At 53.8% G+C, this 15,227-nt stretch overlaps 1 protein-coding gene across 2 annotated transcripts in view; it reads left to right on the top strand.

The window, feature by feature from the left end:
• The window catches only part of Fbln1 (fibulin 1), a 52,824-nt gene that overhangs the window by 23,146 nt on the left and 14,451 nt on the right, over nt 1–15,227 (top strand). Inside the window, exons 11-15 of one of the 2 annotated variants that reach the window (XM_090328886.1) lie at nt 12–137; nt 1,642–1,761; nt 3,363–3,494; nt 5,012–5,135; nt 10,668–11,108. In XM_090328886.1, the coding sequence (XP_090185012.1) occupies nt 12–137; nt 1,642–1,761; nt 3,363–3,494; nt 5,012–5,135; nt 10,668–11,022 (857 nt within the window). In that variant the 3' untranslated portion in view covers nt 11,023–11,108. Of the gene's footprint in view, nt 1–11; nt 138–1,641; nt 1,762–3,362; nt 3,495–5,011; nt 5,136–10,667; nt 11,109–15,227 lie in introns of those variants that run through there. The other variant, XM_090328887.1, reaches the window with a different exon arrangement.

Here is a 15,227-nt window from a genome sequence, read left to right on the forward strand (position 1 = left end):
CTGTGTTTCAGACATCAATGAGTGCCAGCGCTACCCTGGGCGCCTGTGTGGCCACAAGTGCGAGAACACACCAGGCTCATACCACTGCAGCTGTTCGGCAGGCTTCCGGCTCTCCCTGGATGGCCGGTCCTGTGAAGGTGAGGGGGGCGTGTGGGTGGGGCCCGAGGTCCGCAGCCTTCTCCCAGCTCCCCGCCCAGATGCATTTGGGATGTCGTGTGCACATGAACTGGCTGGCACATTAGCGGGGGGAGGCAGCGTCTGGGAAGATGGCGACAAGGAGGGCCACCCACCCATCCGGGGCCATGTGGGCTGCACTGAGTGCCAGGGAGGGCCAGGTGAGAGGCCACTGCTGATGTGTCTCTGTGGGGGCGAGACAGTGGCAAGCATCCTAGTCAGGTTCACAGAGACAGAAGGCAGGGGTGAGCGCTGCCAGAGGCCCTGTGCCCGCCTGCCTCTTCCTCTGCAGAGACTGCAGCCCAAGGGCCAGTTATGCACGCTTGTAATCCTAGCTACTCAGCCGGCTGAGATCTGAGCATCAAGGCTCAAAGTCAGCCAGGGCAGGAAAGTCTGTGAAACTCTCATCTACAATTACCCACCCAAAGCCCAGATGTGGAGCTGTGGTTCAGGTGGTAGAGCATAAGCCTTGAGTGGAAAAAACTAAGGGACAGTGCCTTTAAAACAGGCCCTGAGTTCAAGTTCCAGGACCAGCACACACACACACACACACACACACACACACACACACACACACACACACACACCCTGAGTTCAATTCCAGGACCAGCACACGCACACACACACACACACACACACACACCCCATGAGTTCAATTCCAGGACCAGCACACACACACACACACACACACACACACACAGTTCCAGGACCAGCACACACACACACACACACACACACACACACACACACAGTTCCAGGACCAGCATACACACACACACACACACACACACACACACAGTTCCAGGACCAGCACACACACACACACACACAGTTCCAGGACCAGCACACATACACACACACACACACACACACACACACACAGTTCCAGGACCAGCACACACACACACACACACACACACATACACACATACACATAGTTCCAGGACCAGCACACACACACACACACACACACCCCATTCCCATACCAGGAATGCTGAGGGGCATGGACCTCAGTTTTAGTTCAGGAGGGTCTGTTGTATGGGCTGGGCCCTGTGCTGTTGGCACACAGGACATCATCTGGAAGGAGAAGTGAGGGGAGAACCAGCAGGACCCTGGCTCCTGGTGAGGGCAGCATAGAAGCCTGGAGGCTGTGGTCCTGCTGGAGGGGCGTGGCCGGAGGCGGGCTGTGGTCCTGCTGGAGGGGCGTGGCCGGAGGCGGGCTGTGGTCCTGCTGGAGGGGCGTGGCCGGAGGCGGGCTGTGGTCCTGGTGGAGTCTTCCATCTAGTATACAGCCAAGCCTCCTCTGCAGTGTATTCTCCTGGGGCAGTGAGATCGGTGTGCTGTTCGCTGTCTCCACAGCTTGGGTGAGGGCCCCTGGGGAGGCAGGGACATGTGGCCTGCTGATGCAGGTGACCCTGGGGTCCTCTGTGGCCTGGCTCAGGGTGGTGACTGGATCCTCTCTCTCAGATGTGAACGAGTGCCTCAGCAGCCCCTGCAGCCAAGAGTGTGCCAATGTCTATGGCTCCTACCAGTGCTACTGCCGGCGAGGCTACCAGCTCAGCGACGTGGACGGGGTCACCTGTGAAGGTGAGGGTGCCCATGTGCTGGGCGGGGAGCGTCTGGCCTGCCACAGCCCAGGGCTGCACTTTAAAATCCACAACAGAGATTTCCACATTCAAAGCTTTGCCTGGCTGGAGGGTGAGGTTAGGAAGGGAAACATCCAACTCCCCACATTGTTCTTTTATTTTTCTAATATTGAGGATTGAACCAAGCTCTCACACATGTGGATAACCACATGTGGGCTACCACTTCAGCCATACCCGGCTTCCCCCCTCTTTTTGGTGCTAGTAGCAGGGCTTGAACTCAGGGTCTCAAACTCTTCTTGCTTGGCTTTTTGCTCAAGGTTAGTGCTCTGCCACTAGTTCTGCACAGCCCTATGTCTGGCCTTTTACTATTGGACATGAGTCACAGATTTGTCTGCCTAGGCGGGCTTTGAACTGTGATTCTCAGATTTCAACTTCCTGAGTAGCCAGGACTGTGAGAGTGAACCAACAGTGTCGAGTTAGTCTTTGCAAACTAGAGTCTTACTAACTTTACCTAGGCTGACCCTCATCTCTTGCTCTGCCTGCCTCCACCTACCATGAAGCTGGAATTACTCTCTTGCAACACCAGGCCCAGCTTAATCTGCTGTGACAACACAAATAGTGAGGTAGTCTTCGAGGCCCACGTCCTGGCTTGGCAGAAGCACGTGGCTGAGATGAGGAGGGCTTCAGAGGCCACGGTATCCCCAAGGCCAGGCCCTGCCTCTGGTCTATTTTAAGCCTTTCCCTCGTATCCCCCAGCCACAGGAGGCTGTTGGAAAAAATAAGCCAAGTGGCAACAGAAGCTAACTGCAGGGCCATTCCCAACCCCTAAATCTAGAATGCTGCCAACTCCTGGAACTTACTGAACACTTGCACAGTAGAAAACACCTCATCTCTTTGTTGTTTTTGTTAATATGGAGGATCCTGAAGCTTGAATTCAGGGCCTGAGCACTGTCCCTGAGCTTTATTTTACTCAAGGCTGGTGCTTTACCACTTGAGCTGCAGCTCCACTGCTGGCTTTTTGGTGGTTCTTTGGAAATGTGAGCCTCATGGACTTTCCTGGTGGGCTGGCTGCGAACTGTGATCCTCAGATCCCAGCCTCCCGAGTAGCTGGGATAACAGGCGTGAGCCACTGGTGCCTAGCCAGCTGTACCTTGTCTTATGAGATGAGCCACCATCACGGGGCCCCTAAAAATATTATTAGGGTCACCTTCAGTGTGGCGTATAAGCAATGCATATAACAGGAATTTTGTGGTGAGATTTGCTCATATCCCCAAAGATATATCATACTGTAGACTGAGATATTCCAGAATTTAAAACCAGCTGAAATACTTCTGGTGCCAAGCATGTGCGCCATTTATTATTATTGTTTTCAAGTTGTTCTCCGTCTCCTTCCTACCATACACGTGAATTTGCCAGATGACAGGCTGGTCTCGTCCCTGGCCTCCGCTTCCCCTTCTGACATGACAGTGTCTGAAGTCATCAGCTGAGGCTTTTGTCAGCTGCCCTGAGCTGCTGCCTCCTGGCCCAGCCTGTCGACCCCGGGCCAGGGAGCCCAGCTATGGGCAGTGCCTGGATTCTGATGGCTGGGCCCTGCTCTTGCAGACATCGATGAGTGCGCCCTGCCCACGGGGGGCCACATCTGCTCCTACCGCTGCATCAACGTCCCTGGGAGCTTCCAGTGCAGCTGCCCCTCCTCTGGCTACCGCTTGGCCCCCAACGGCCGCAACTGCCAAGGTGAGCTTAGCGTGGCAGAACCCCACACCACCCCTGACTTCCGGGGGGCTTTCAGAGAGGTGCTTTCAGAGCTGGGAGCCTTGCCTGGAGTGGCATGGAGTGGTCTTGCACAGCCAGGTCTCTTGTATGAGGCCTACTCAGCAGGACACCTGAGCCCACCCACTCTGCCGCAGCAGACATGAGCCCGGGACTGACAGCTTAGGAACAGCCGTGCCTGCACTGCCTCTGCTGGAACAGCCCCCTCTAGGCATGGAACAAACGCTGGAAGTGGTGGGCCGGGCCCTGGGTCGGAACAGTGCCCGAGTGATGCCGGGGCTCAGAGTGGCCTAGTGTGTGAGGACCCTGGGGTTTCCTTATCTGCGGTTGTTAGGAGGGTTGGCTCCGGTTCAGGCCCAGTGCCGGGGGGTGGGGGGGTCAGAGGAGTCCATTCTGTATTCACAGCCCCCATTTCTAGAATACTCTGGGGTCCCCGCACTGTGATTGTCAGCTGATGACTGAGGGCACTCACTAATCACATATCTAGGAGTGAATGACCTTGGTGGGTGCATGGGAATCCATGCCAGGAAAAGAATCACCAGGCTATGGCTGGCTATTCAGCCCTTTGTACCGAAGCCTCTTTTCCTCCCATGAGGCTGCTGAACCAGGGGCTCCACCAGCCCCTAGGCCCTGCTTGTGCTGTTTCTGGTCATGAAGAGATGGCTTACCAGGCAGGTTATGGTGGCCTCTGGGAGGGACCACTGGGAGGGCCCGCTCAGCGCCTTCTGTGTTGGATGGGGCCTTCTCCTGGTTGGGCTCCCCTGCCGCAGCCTGGGGGCCTGCCCGGATGCAGCAAAAGCACATTCCCCAGCGGTGGCCTTTGAGGAAGGAGTGTTGTTTTTGCCACTGCAGACTTTGGTATGACTAACAGATGCCTCTGGGGCATCGACGCCTCGGAAGCCCCATCATTTGGCTGTTCTGGGGTGTAGGGGGAGGCCTCACCTCCCAGTGTCCGTCATATGGTGCCCCACGCCCCATAGCAGGAGTCCCTGCATGGCTCTCCTCCAGCCCCAGCTGTTACCACACCACAGCCAGGGCAAGATGGATAACCTGGAAGGCCCGATTTCCTGTCTGCGACATGGGGCTGGAGGCTTGGCCCTTACTTCCTGAATGTTAGTGAATCTCTGCATGTGTGGGTCTCTGGGCAGTTAGCATGTGGGCTCTGGTACCTTCTTGCCTGTCTAGGCCTGCCTCGCTCCAAGCTTGGCCGTGACACAGAACATGTGTCCCTAAGCCTTGTGAGCTGTCCTTAAATGACACACCTAACAGGATTTACCTCCTCATGCCGAGCATTATGAATCTGTGATTACTTTACAAACCCCAATGATATGAATTCAAAAGACCTGGCACAGGTGCTGCTCCGCCAGTGGAGAGCAAGGATGGCCCGATCCCCACCCCAGCGCCTCAGCAGGAAGCCTGGGGAAGTAGAGACGGCCTCGGTGACCTCTGTGCTCACTGCACTGCCTCTGGGTCTCCCGCAGACATCGACGAATGTGTGACAGGCATCCACAACTGCTCCGTCAACGAGACATGCTTCAATATCCAGGGAGGCTTCCGCTGCCTGTCCTTTGAATGTCCCGAGAATTACCGCCGCTCCGCAGACACGTAAGTCCTGCAGGCCACTGTTGACTGTCTGCTTTCCTCCAGGCCTGAGGCAGAGCCCACAGTTCCCCAGGTCTCAGGCTCTAAAGGTGAGCCTGGTTTCAGGAGGCTACAGATGTGACTGCAAAAGAATCTGGAGCCAGTAGACTCCGGGTCAGGTTGAGCCAGGCTGAGCACACAGCCCTGGGGTAAGCTCTCCAGGCCTTAGTTTCCTAGTTCATGACCTGCAGATGGCAAAACACGCTCTGGTTCAGATAAGCCATTATCGCCATCTGTTGGCCGAAAACCAGTAGTCAGCTTGACTTGCTGGGCCTTATCACTAGATGCTTCCTGACAGCCAGATTCTGTCTACCATGGCAACGGCACAGATTGTGTCCCTGGGGCTGTGACAGGAAGTCATTCTTCAGAGTCGTGAGGACCCCCAGACACAATTTTCCTGCAGTTCTAATTCTACTCAGTGTCCTTTAGTGTCGCTGGTCTGGAGCTGCAGCTCAGTGGTAGAACACTTGCCTGGCATGTGTCCCATCCTGGCTTGGATCCTAAGTACCCTAAAAGCCAGTGAACAAATTCTGTCTTGACTGACTACAGAAAAGCCTTCTACTGGGGAGACAGAGCTCAGCAGACTGGCAGGCCTGGGTTTTTCAGCTGTACCCTCTTGACCTTGCGCCTGTCTTAGGCTCTTGGGCAGCTGTCCCCTCCCAGGTTCTGCCAGCCTCCAGCCTATGCCACAGCTCTGGTTCCAGTTTCCTTCCATTCTTCTGGCCTCTGGCTTGCTTGCTAGCCTGATGACGCCCTCTGATTTGCTGTTTCCCTCAACATGTTTTCTTTAATAATTTATTATTTTTAAATCTGCAATTGGTGGTTCAAGGGGTTACAGTTTAACATGTCTATCTATGTACATGGTGCATCTTTTTTTTTTTAATTTGGGTCATGGGGCTTGAACTCTGGGCCTGGGCTCTGTCCTTGAGCTCTTCAGCTCAAGGCTACCACCCTACACCTGAGCCTAGGCATTGTCCTTGAGCTCTTTTAGCTCAAGGCTACTGCCTTACCATTATCTAGTGATTAATTGGAGATAAGACTTTCATGTTCTTTAGTGCCAGAGCTGGCTTTGAACTGTGATCCTCAGATCTTAGCCTCCTGAGTAGCTAGGATTACAGGCCTGAACCACTGTCCCTGGCCATCTTTTTTAAAGTTGAAAAGTAACTTACCTCTAAGTGCTTGTACAGAAGAATTTCAGCTTAACAAATCAGTTTATGAGTACACTGTGTCTTGATCAGGTCACCTCTTCCATGCTTCTCCCCATCTCCAAGCCCCGCCCATCCCCTCACATGACCTGACTCTGGGTTCACGTATGCACATCGAATGCGGGTGTCGCCTGCACAGTGTATTGAGCAGAGTCCCCTTCTGTCAGTCTCCCTCCTTTCTGCCTGTCCCTTCTGACACTAGCCACATCATTTCCTATGTGTAAAGTAAGTATGATGAGTGTATTTGTCCATGGGTCCCTTTTCCACTCACCCTCCCATTCAAATTAGGCTTTAACTTCCTGGTATTTGTGTTGTTGAACCAGTAATTGCTCAAACGGTTCGTGTACAGAGTTTCACTCTTGTGTCTTCAGCTTGGTCATGCATGCCATGTGCCTTTGTCCCTTAAAAACTTGGTTGGGCGGGGTGGAGTGTGTGTAATCTCAGCAATCAGGAGGCGAAGACAGGAAGATTGCATGTTTCAGCCTAAGCTGGGCTACAAGCAAGACCCTATCTCAGAAAAGAAATAACATTAATGTGTGGCATCCTTTCTGCTCCCTGGGTTGGGGAACAGTCTGGCAGAGGTAGGCTTGCTTGTGTATCATATTGTAGAGAATTGTGGGTTGTGTGGCGACCTGGCAGGCTGGGGCAGAGCCTCTCCCCCGGGCCTTTGTCAGGCCCCAGGATGAGGATTCCAGAAGCCCAGTGGCAGTTATAAGGGTGACTTCTACCACCAAGTTCATGGCAATGGCCACCCATCCCCCGCCACGGCTGGGCCTGGCAGTGGAGTGTGGCTGAGGTGGGCAGAGCCCAGCTCCACTGCTGGTGCCGCTGGGCTGGTACCTGGGCACTCAGTGATCCACACCAGCCCCTGGGCTGCACCAGCGGCATTTGAAGGAGGGGTTCAGAGTCAGGTTCGCTGAGTTTCACACGTCTGAGCTTCTGGAGCCTGTGGTGAAGTTACACATGGGGTGCAAATGTTGTCTTCTGAGTCTCTAGGGGTACAGTGGCTGTGAGAGCTGTGGGGGACTGCTCATTCTCTGTGTCTCAGCTCGATCCACCCTGTTGAACTGTGTCACCAAGGAGCTGGCGGGTGGCATGGCTGGCTGGAATGCAGCCATGAGGGGCTTGTAGATAGAACTAAAGACCGAAGGGTGTGGTCCAGGCTTAAACCTGAAACCTTACTCGAAAAATAATTAAAGCAGTGTAAGGGCTGGGAGCATGGTTCAAATGACAGTGTGCCTGCCTAGAAAGCATAAGCCCCTCAGTTCAGATCTCCACATCATCTCCTCCCACCCCCCAAAAAAAATCCCAAGCCTCTTTAAATGACTTATTAGATGCCCTTTAGAAAGTGTGTTTTTGTTTGTTCATTTTTTTAATTTGTGTGTGTGTGTGTGTGTGTGTGTTTGTTTTTGGCCAGTCCTGGACCTTGAATTCAGGGCCTGGGCTCTACCCCTGAACCTCTCTGTGCTCCAGGCTAGTGCTCTACCACTTGAGCCACAGTGCCACTTCCCATTTTTTCTGTGTATGTGGTACTAAGGAATCGAACCCAGGGCTTCATGCATGCTAGGCAAGCACTCTACCACTAAGCCCCACGCCCAGCCTAGAACGTGGGCTTCTAGTCTGGAAGGAATGCTTGAGAGAGGGCTGCTTCCTGTGCTTGGCACTGTGGACATGTCTCACTTTGGTGCCTGATGGGCAAGATGTAAGATTCATGTGTTTCTCCACCCTTCTGCCTTCCTCTCCTGGCTTTGTTCCTCCTCCGCCTCCACCCCCACGAGGCTTCCCTCTGCTGGCAATGCCGTAGACCTGGCCCGCCAGCCACAGGACCTCAGGCCTCATGGGCCTGGTCAGACTTCCAAGTCCTGACCACTCCTCACCCTGCTACCCCAGCAAAGATGCCTTCTGAGGGGCTGGCACATCCTTTACCCTCCACACTGCTGTGTGGGTGTGGCCCAAGGCTATGGCCTCCCCTGGGAAAGGCCATGAATGAATGAACAGCTCTGGACTATTCTGGACAAACAGAGTCCTCGATGGTCTCTGTCCTGGCGGGGTCTGGTATTTCTCTGCAAAATGACAAGCATGGACGTTGGAGGCATGGCAACCTTGGCGGCACAAACACACATCGGTTGTGCATCAGCTGCCGGCCTTCTGAGATTGTTGTCAGTGACTCTCACAGGACGGGGCTGTGGAGGGCTATGTGTTAAGGCGGAAACTTGGGGCTCTGTCTTTCAGTGTTGTGTGTTGGGGGAACCAGCCCCTGGAATCCACAATCCTACTTCCCCACTGCTAACCAGTGTGCAGGGCCAGGTCACTTGCGCCCTATATTGCAGTGGATTCAGTGTTGACAGCCTGGCCCCACGCTGGGCAACCGGCTAATAAAGATCCAAATTCCATCCTGAATCCATCAGGCAGCCTGCCTGGTATAGTGGCTATGGTTTCTGGATGTTTCTACAGGTTTGGGGCAGAGCAGGACAGGATCTCTGAGCAGGAAAACCAAGGCCATTTCCAAAGATGCCAGCCCCGCCCTGGGTCTTAAGTGGGCAGTCTAGGAGCCTGCCAAGCGCATGTCGTGAGACAGCACTCAGGGATTGCGCATAAAGGTCTTGGGGAGGGAGGCGTGTCTAGATCTCTGTCTAGTGTGTGATGGCCACCTGAGCTGGATCAGGACATGGTGTGCACGTTCCTGCCCTTAATTTCCACATACTCTGAGTAAGGCGGCTCTAGCACCACCTGCTGGCCAGAAACGGCCGGGCCATTCCTGAGCCATAGTGATGAGGATGGAGGGGGAGGGGCGGAGAAGGGGAGGGGGGGAGGACAGGGGGAGAGGAGAGAGGGTGTATTCATCGTGTAAAAGCCTTTGAAGGCAGAAAGGTTGAAACTCAGTCCTTTTCTTACCACTGCCCACGGAGTCATGGACAAGACTCACGTTTTCTCCATTTCTGTCTTCCCATGGTTGACGGAGGAGAACACTGGCGAGAGTGATGTGAACGGGGTATAGCTGGCGCCTGGCACCCCAGAGCAGCAGAGTTCACAGATCCCAGCCATGCCCCCGCCCCCCTCCCAGCCCCTCTGAGGCCCCGTCTCAGATCTTTCAGGCCAGCAGTGCCGGCTCTAGGCTTCCTGCCACGCAGCCAGCTCATTCTCAGGGCTGCGCTTTCTCAGAGCCAGAGTGGTAAATGGCCAAAGGCTTACTCTCAGCCCAATAAACTTAAAGTAAATACCAAATACAAAGTGAATCCAATGAGCTCAGCACTAGACGAGGATACTCAGAAGACAAAAGGAGGATGTGGTGGAAGCCCAGAGAACCCAGACTCAGCCACAGGGTTAGAACTTCCTGCTTGAATCCATCCTGTGGGGCTCCAGAGCTTAACGGCTACCGATGTTGCTGTCCCTCTGTCTTTAGGGTGTGAATAGCTTGGAGATCAGGTTGGTGACAAACTGTCACAGGAAGATAGCCTCTGTCTTCATCCTCTCACAGGAAGTTTGAATCTGCCTCCCTTCTGTCATAGGCCATTGAAACTTACCTTCATCCTGTCACAGGAGGTGAGAGCCTGTCTCTGTACTGTCACAGGAGGTCATAGCCATCTCTATCCTATCACAAGGAATCAGGACCTGTCTCCAGCCTGTCACAGGAAGTTAGAACGGGACTCCATTCTGTCATAGGACATTAGAACCTATCTCTTAACCTCCTCCATCCTGCCACCAGAAGTTAGAACCTGTTATCTCCATTTGGAGCTCTGAGTTGTGGACAGAGACAGGGACTTGGGCCTGGAACCCAAAGCTGAGTAGCCAACCTCCTCTCCTCCCTCCTTTCTTCCCTCCCTCCCTCTTTGCCTTTGTCTGTGACGTCATGAAAGCATTTCCTCTGAACTTGTTTCTTAATGGCTCGATCGCGAGCACTTGTGATGACAGCCCGAGGAAGCGTGGCTGTGGCCTGGCCTCTCCAGGAGCCCTGGCTGCTGTCTTCTTGAGGAGCCTGGAGCTGAGATGCCTCTTAGAGGCCGGGTGTGTCCTCTGGGTACACCTGGAGTGGGGGGGACTCCAGCACAAGAAGGGGGCACCCCTTGTCCTGAGCACGACCCTTGACCCCAGACACCAGAGCCCCCTGAGGGTGATGGATGAGGCTGATCCTGGCCCACAGTGCCCACTCTGGGTGGGCGAGGGGTGCCCTTTGCATGGCCTGCTTGGGCTGGAGGGGCACTGGGAGGCCCCGCCTGTGAGCCCTTGCTTGCCTCCGCTTGCTGAGTCGGCCCTAACCCTCGTCTTGTCTCTCTGTGCACTTGTCTTGCAGCCGCTGTGAGCGCTTGCCTTGCCATGAGAACCCGGAGTGCCCCCAGCTGCCTCTGAGAATAACCTACTACCATCTCTCTTTCCCCACCAACATCCACGTGCCCGCCGTGGTTTTCCGCATGGGCCCCTCCAATGCCGTCCCCGGGGACAGCATGCAGCTGGCCATCACCGGTGGCAATGAGGAGGGCTTTTTCACCACCCGGAAGGTGAACCACCACAGTGGGGTCGTGGCCCTGACCCGGCCCATCCCAGAACCCAGGGACTTGCTCTTGACGGTCAAGATGGATCTCTATCGGCACGGCACCGCCAGCTCCTTTGTGGCCAAGCTTTTTATCTTTGTGTCCCCCGAGCTCTGAGCAGTCCTTCCCGCCACCTGCCCACGACGCCTCCCTCCCTGTCCCTTTGGCACCTGCCCCCGGGATTCTAATAAAGTCTCATCAGCCGTCCCACACAGCGTGCTGCGTGCGTGCCGTACGTTCATTCGGCAAGATCAGAACTGGGCTTCCCCTCCCCGGGGAGGGCTGAGCCCCCACTAGGACCCCCCTTGGGGGCCCCAGGGCTGATTGAAGGGTGTTTTTCTGAAGGGGGCCCCCCGTGGAGGCCGGAGCAGGGCTTGCTGGGTGTACCGAACACCAGAGAGCCAGGCTAGGGGAGACTAGGCTGGGACTGGTCTTTTTTGTTTTCTGTTGTCCCCAAAGAATCGAGGTGACGGCTGAGGGGTCCCCGCCTTGCAGCTTCCAGTTGTGGCAGTGGGGTTGCTGAGAAGAGGAGGGGCGTGGCTGCTGGGTGGCCTGTGGCGGCCCAGCCAGTCTGAGCAGCCGGGTCTTCTGGGCTCTGTTCCTTTCTGATCGTATCACCCTGGCTGTTTAACGGAGACAGAATGTTCTAGGCTAGGACCCAGACCTTGTGTTCCAGGTTGGTTTGCCGGGTCTTGAAGGAATGAAGTTCCTGCCTAAGTGAGTTCAGGGCCTCTGCTGAAGATCCTTCAGCTGTGCCAGGAGGAGGCCAGGGTCACATGAGCAGCTCTGTGTTCAGGTGATAATGAAAACAGTCTCCTATCCTGTCAGGAGGATGTAGTTTCCTCATGGATACCCAGAGAGGGTATGTGACGGACCTGCGGTCACTCAGCTGGGATCTGAACCGGGCCCTCCCCCCACTCTGCAGCTGCCTGTTTCACTCAGGCACAATACCTTCCACCCCTTCCACCCCAGGCCTTACCCACCCCCATCCCCGTGCCGTGATTCCAGGCCACCATCTTCATCTGGTCCCCAGTATCTGTTCAGCATTCCCGAGGGCTCAGCACCTGGAATGACCTTTGCAGCCTCTGCCTCCAACTCTCATCTACTCATTCCTTCTCTCCCTCGCCCACCCATCTGTTCTTCCATCTCTCCACTCATTCCTCTGTTCCTCAATCCTTCCACTCTCCTTGCTGCATGTTTCAAGGCCAGGCGGCTTAGTCCTTGTATGAAATCTCCCTCCTGGGCTGTTCTCTCTTCTCAAGCCGCACTGCCAAGCTGCCTCAGACCCTTTGCGAGCATGCTGTCTATCCACATCTTGAAGTTGCTCAGATCTCGCCGACGTAAGCCTTCCTCAGAAAGACAGGGTTAGCCTGTTTTTATGATAACAAAACGCTTGAAAGTTGGGTAACTTTACAATGAAAAGGAGATTCTCTTGGTTTACGATTCTGGAGGCCCCAGGTCAGGGACTGCTCTGGTGGTGGCCTCGCTGGCAAGTTCCAGGGGGCAGAGAGCCGTGCATGGAAAGAGACAGGGCACGCTCGTGATTTGGCGTCTCTTTTGCTGTCTTGGTTTTTTGTTTGTTTGTTTTTTAAATCAGGGTCTGCCCCTGAGCTTTTGTGCTCAAGGCTAGTATTCTACCACTGGAGTCACAGCTCCACTTCTGGCTTTTTTTTTTTTTTTTTTTGGTAGTTTATTCTCAGGGACTTTCCTGTCTGGACTAACTTCAAACCATGATTCTTAGATCTCAGCCTCCTGAGTAGCTAGGATTACAGATGACTGGATTGCCCATCCTCTTCCTACAAAGCCTCCGACACGGCACTGTGCCTGCTGTCCATATCTCATTCTGATCACTTCTCCAAAGCCTCTTCTAATGTCTCAGCTGGACCAAGTTTCCCTGTTCCTGCCCCCACCCCCCTCTCAGTGGTTCTGGGGTTCGAGCTCAGGGCCTTGCACTTGTGAGGCAAATATTCGGCCTTCTTAGCTCTCTTTTGCTTTAGGTTAATTTTTATTTTTTTTATTATATTTATGTATGCGTGTGTGTGTGTGTGTGTGTGTGTGTGTGTGTGTGTGTGTGTGTGTCTTGGGGCTTGAACTCTGGGCCTGGGTGTTGTCCCTGAGCTCTTCAGCTCAAGGCTCCCACCCTACCACCCCAACCAGGCTGCCATTTCTGGTTCCTGGTGTGTGGCAAGTTCCACTTCTCTCTGTCTAGAGGGGCCTTGAAGGCCAGGATGAGTTCTTTCCACTCTGTCTTAGCACCCACCTGCCTTCCGGTAAGGAGCCAGCCCCCAGCAGCGATTCTGTTCATGTCTGATAAGGGGACAGTGACTTTCTGCCCACACTGGTGTGTGTCTTCCATGTTTCTATGGCTCCAGGGAGAACTTGAAGAGGCGACATCAGGCTGGGGTGCAGAAAGGAGCTGCTGCAGGGACTCAAAGTGGTGCCCACAGCCACATGCAGTGGGGATCCCCCGCCTGCTGCACAGCAGGGATGGTGGTGGGTGGTGAGTCCCCGTCCCTGGCCTCTCCCAGATATGTCTGTGTGGGTTCACTGCCAGCCACCCGTGCTGCAGGCTGTGGCAGAGGACTCTGAACCACTGGCCTACTCTGACCAGGCAGATCTTCCAGGACCCGTCTCTGGTTTCTTTCTGCAGCCCATGAAGTCTAACCACCTAAAACTGGTGGCCTTCTGGGGCCTGCCTGGTCAGGCCTGTGCCCACCTACACTCTTCCTGCCTACCTCCAGCTTGCCCCACCATCTTATGCCTGGCCTGCAGGGTTGCAGGCCCTTCCCCCATGTGCCTCCCACTGTACTGTGGGTATGGTCAACTCGGGGACCTGCCTGCTTAGTTCCTACATCCTTTTACATTTGGGACAGTTGGCCTGAGGAAAGAGCTCAATGCATATCTGAATGGACATGTGGCTAGGCAGATGGAAAGGTGTGTGGGCGAATAGACAGGTGGATGGAGGATGAACTGGGATGAGCGAGAGTGGAAGGATTGAGGAATAGATGAATGATTGGATAGATGGAAGAACAGATAGGCGCGTGAGTGAGAGAAGGAATGAGTAGATGAGTGGGTGGCTGGATGGATGAGTAGGTAGATGATACATAGATAGATGGATGAATAGATGGATAGATGACTAGAAAGACAGATGGATGGATAGGTGAGAGAATGGTGGTTGGATGGGTAAGTAGATGGATGTTGGGCAGATGGATGGATGAATGGATGGAAGGTTACATGGATGGATGGATGGGTAGATGGATGGGTGGTGGGATGGGAGAGTAGGTGGAGTTGGTGAATGGTGTTATAAATATCCAGTGGCTCTTAGAAAACTACCCTGCTTAGGGGTGCCGTCTCACAGCCTCTGGTGGCTCAGTAGCCACCTGTGGAGGTCTCACCTTGCAGTTAGCTCATGCCAGTTTTGGCCTTGGTCATGTTATCATTCTTGTACATCAGTCTTCACACAGCCCTCTTCTCCTGAGGACGTCAGTCCTGCCACTCTGGTGACCTCACTGGGACTAATTGTGTGTCCCATGGCCTCCCTTCCACAGAATGTCACTGTCTGAGCCATTTGTGGCTTCAGCTTTGACACCTTTTTTTTTTCTTGAGGGACACGGTGCTAGCTAGAGCACTTTAAGATGGGTCTTATTGGATGAATTGCTTTCCTATGCATACCCTACAAGTCCAAACCCGTAGGGTCTCTGAATATAGCTGTACTTAGAAATGAGGCCTTTGAGATGTTCAACTGAGGTTCTCCAAGCTAGCAACTTAGTCCACGGTGCCCGGAGGTTTGTGTGAGGAGGGCGGGGGAGGGGCAGGCCTCGTGAGGGAGGACCCAGGGAGAAGACACACCTCTGTAGCCAAGGACAGTGGCTTCAGGAGAAATCAACCCACCAACACCACCATCTTCAGCCTCTACCCCAGAAGGTGAGGCAGCACTGTCTGCTCTTTGAACCCAATCGGTCTTAGTCCCTTCTGTTAGCGCTAGCAAATTATTACTCTAAATGATTTCTAGTAATTTACTAAAAAAAAAAAAAAAGCAATAAACACAAGGATGTGTCCCTCTGGGTAAGGAAAGCACATCTGAAAGACACAGGTCAAAACTCGTAAAAAAAAAAAACAAAGAAAATGATCAGAACATGGGATAAAAGGTACATGCAGATTAGGAAAATGTAGGAATGAGGTAATTAGGATTTGGGATAAAGTTTTTAAAATTTTAAAGTAATTTCAAGAGTACTGAACTAGAAAGTGAATAAAAGTTAATACATACTTAAGAAGCATGAGTTGAGCCAGGCTTGATTCTATAATATTAGCAATGGGGCTTG

The sequence above is a fragment of the Megascapheus bottae genome, chromosome 2 (genome assembly GCF_031878675.1).
Source record: "Megascapheus bottae isolate mThoBot1 chromosome 2, mThoBot2.hap1, whole genome shotgun sequence".
NCBI classification, from domain to species: Eukaryota; Metazoa; Chordata; class Mammalia; order Rodentia; family Geomyidae; genus Megascapheus; species Megascapheus bottae.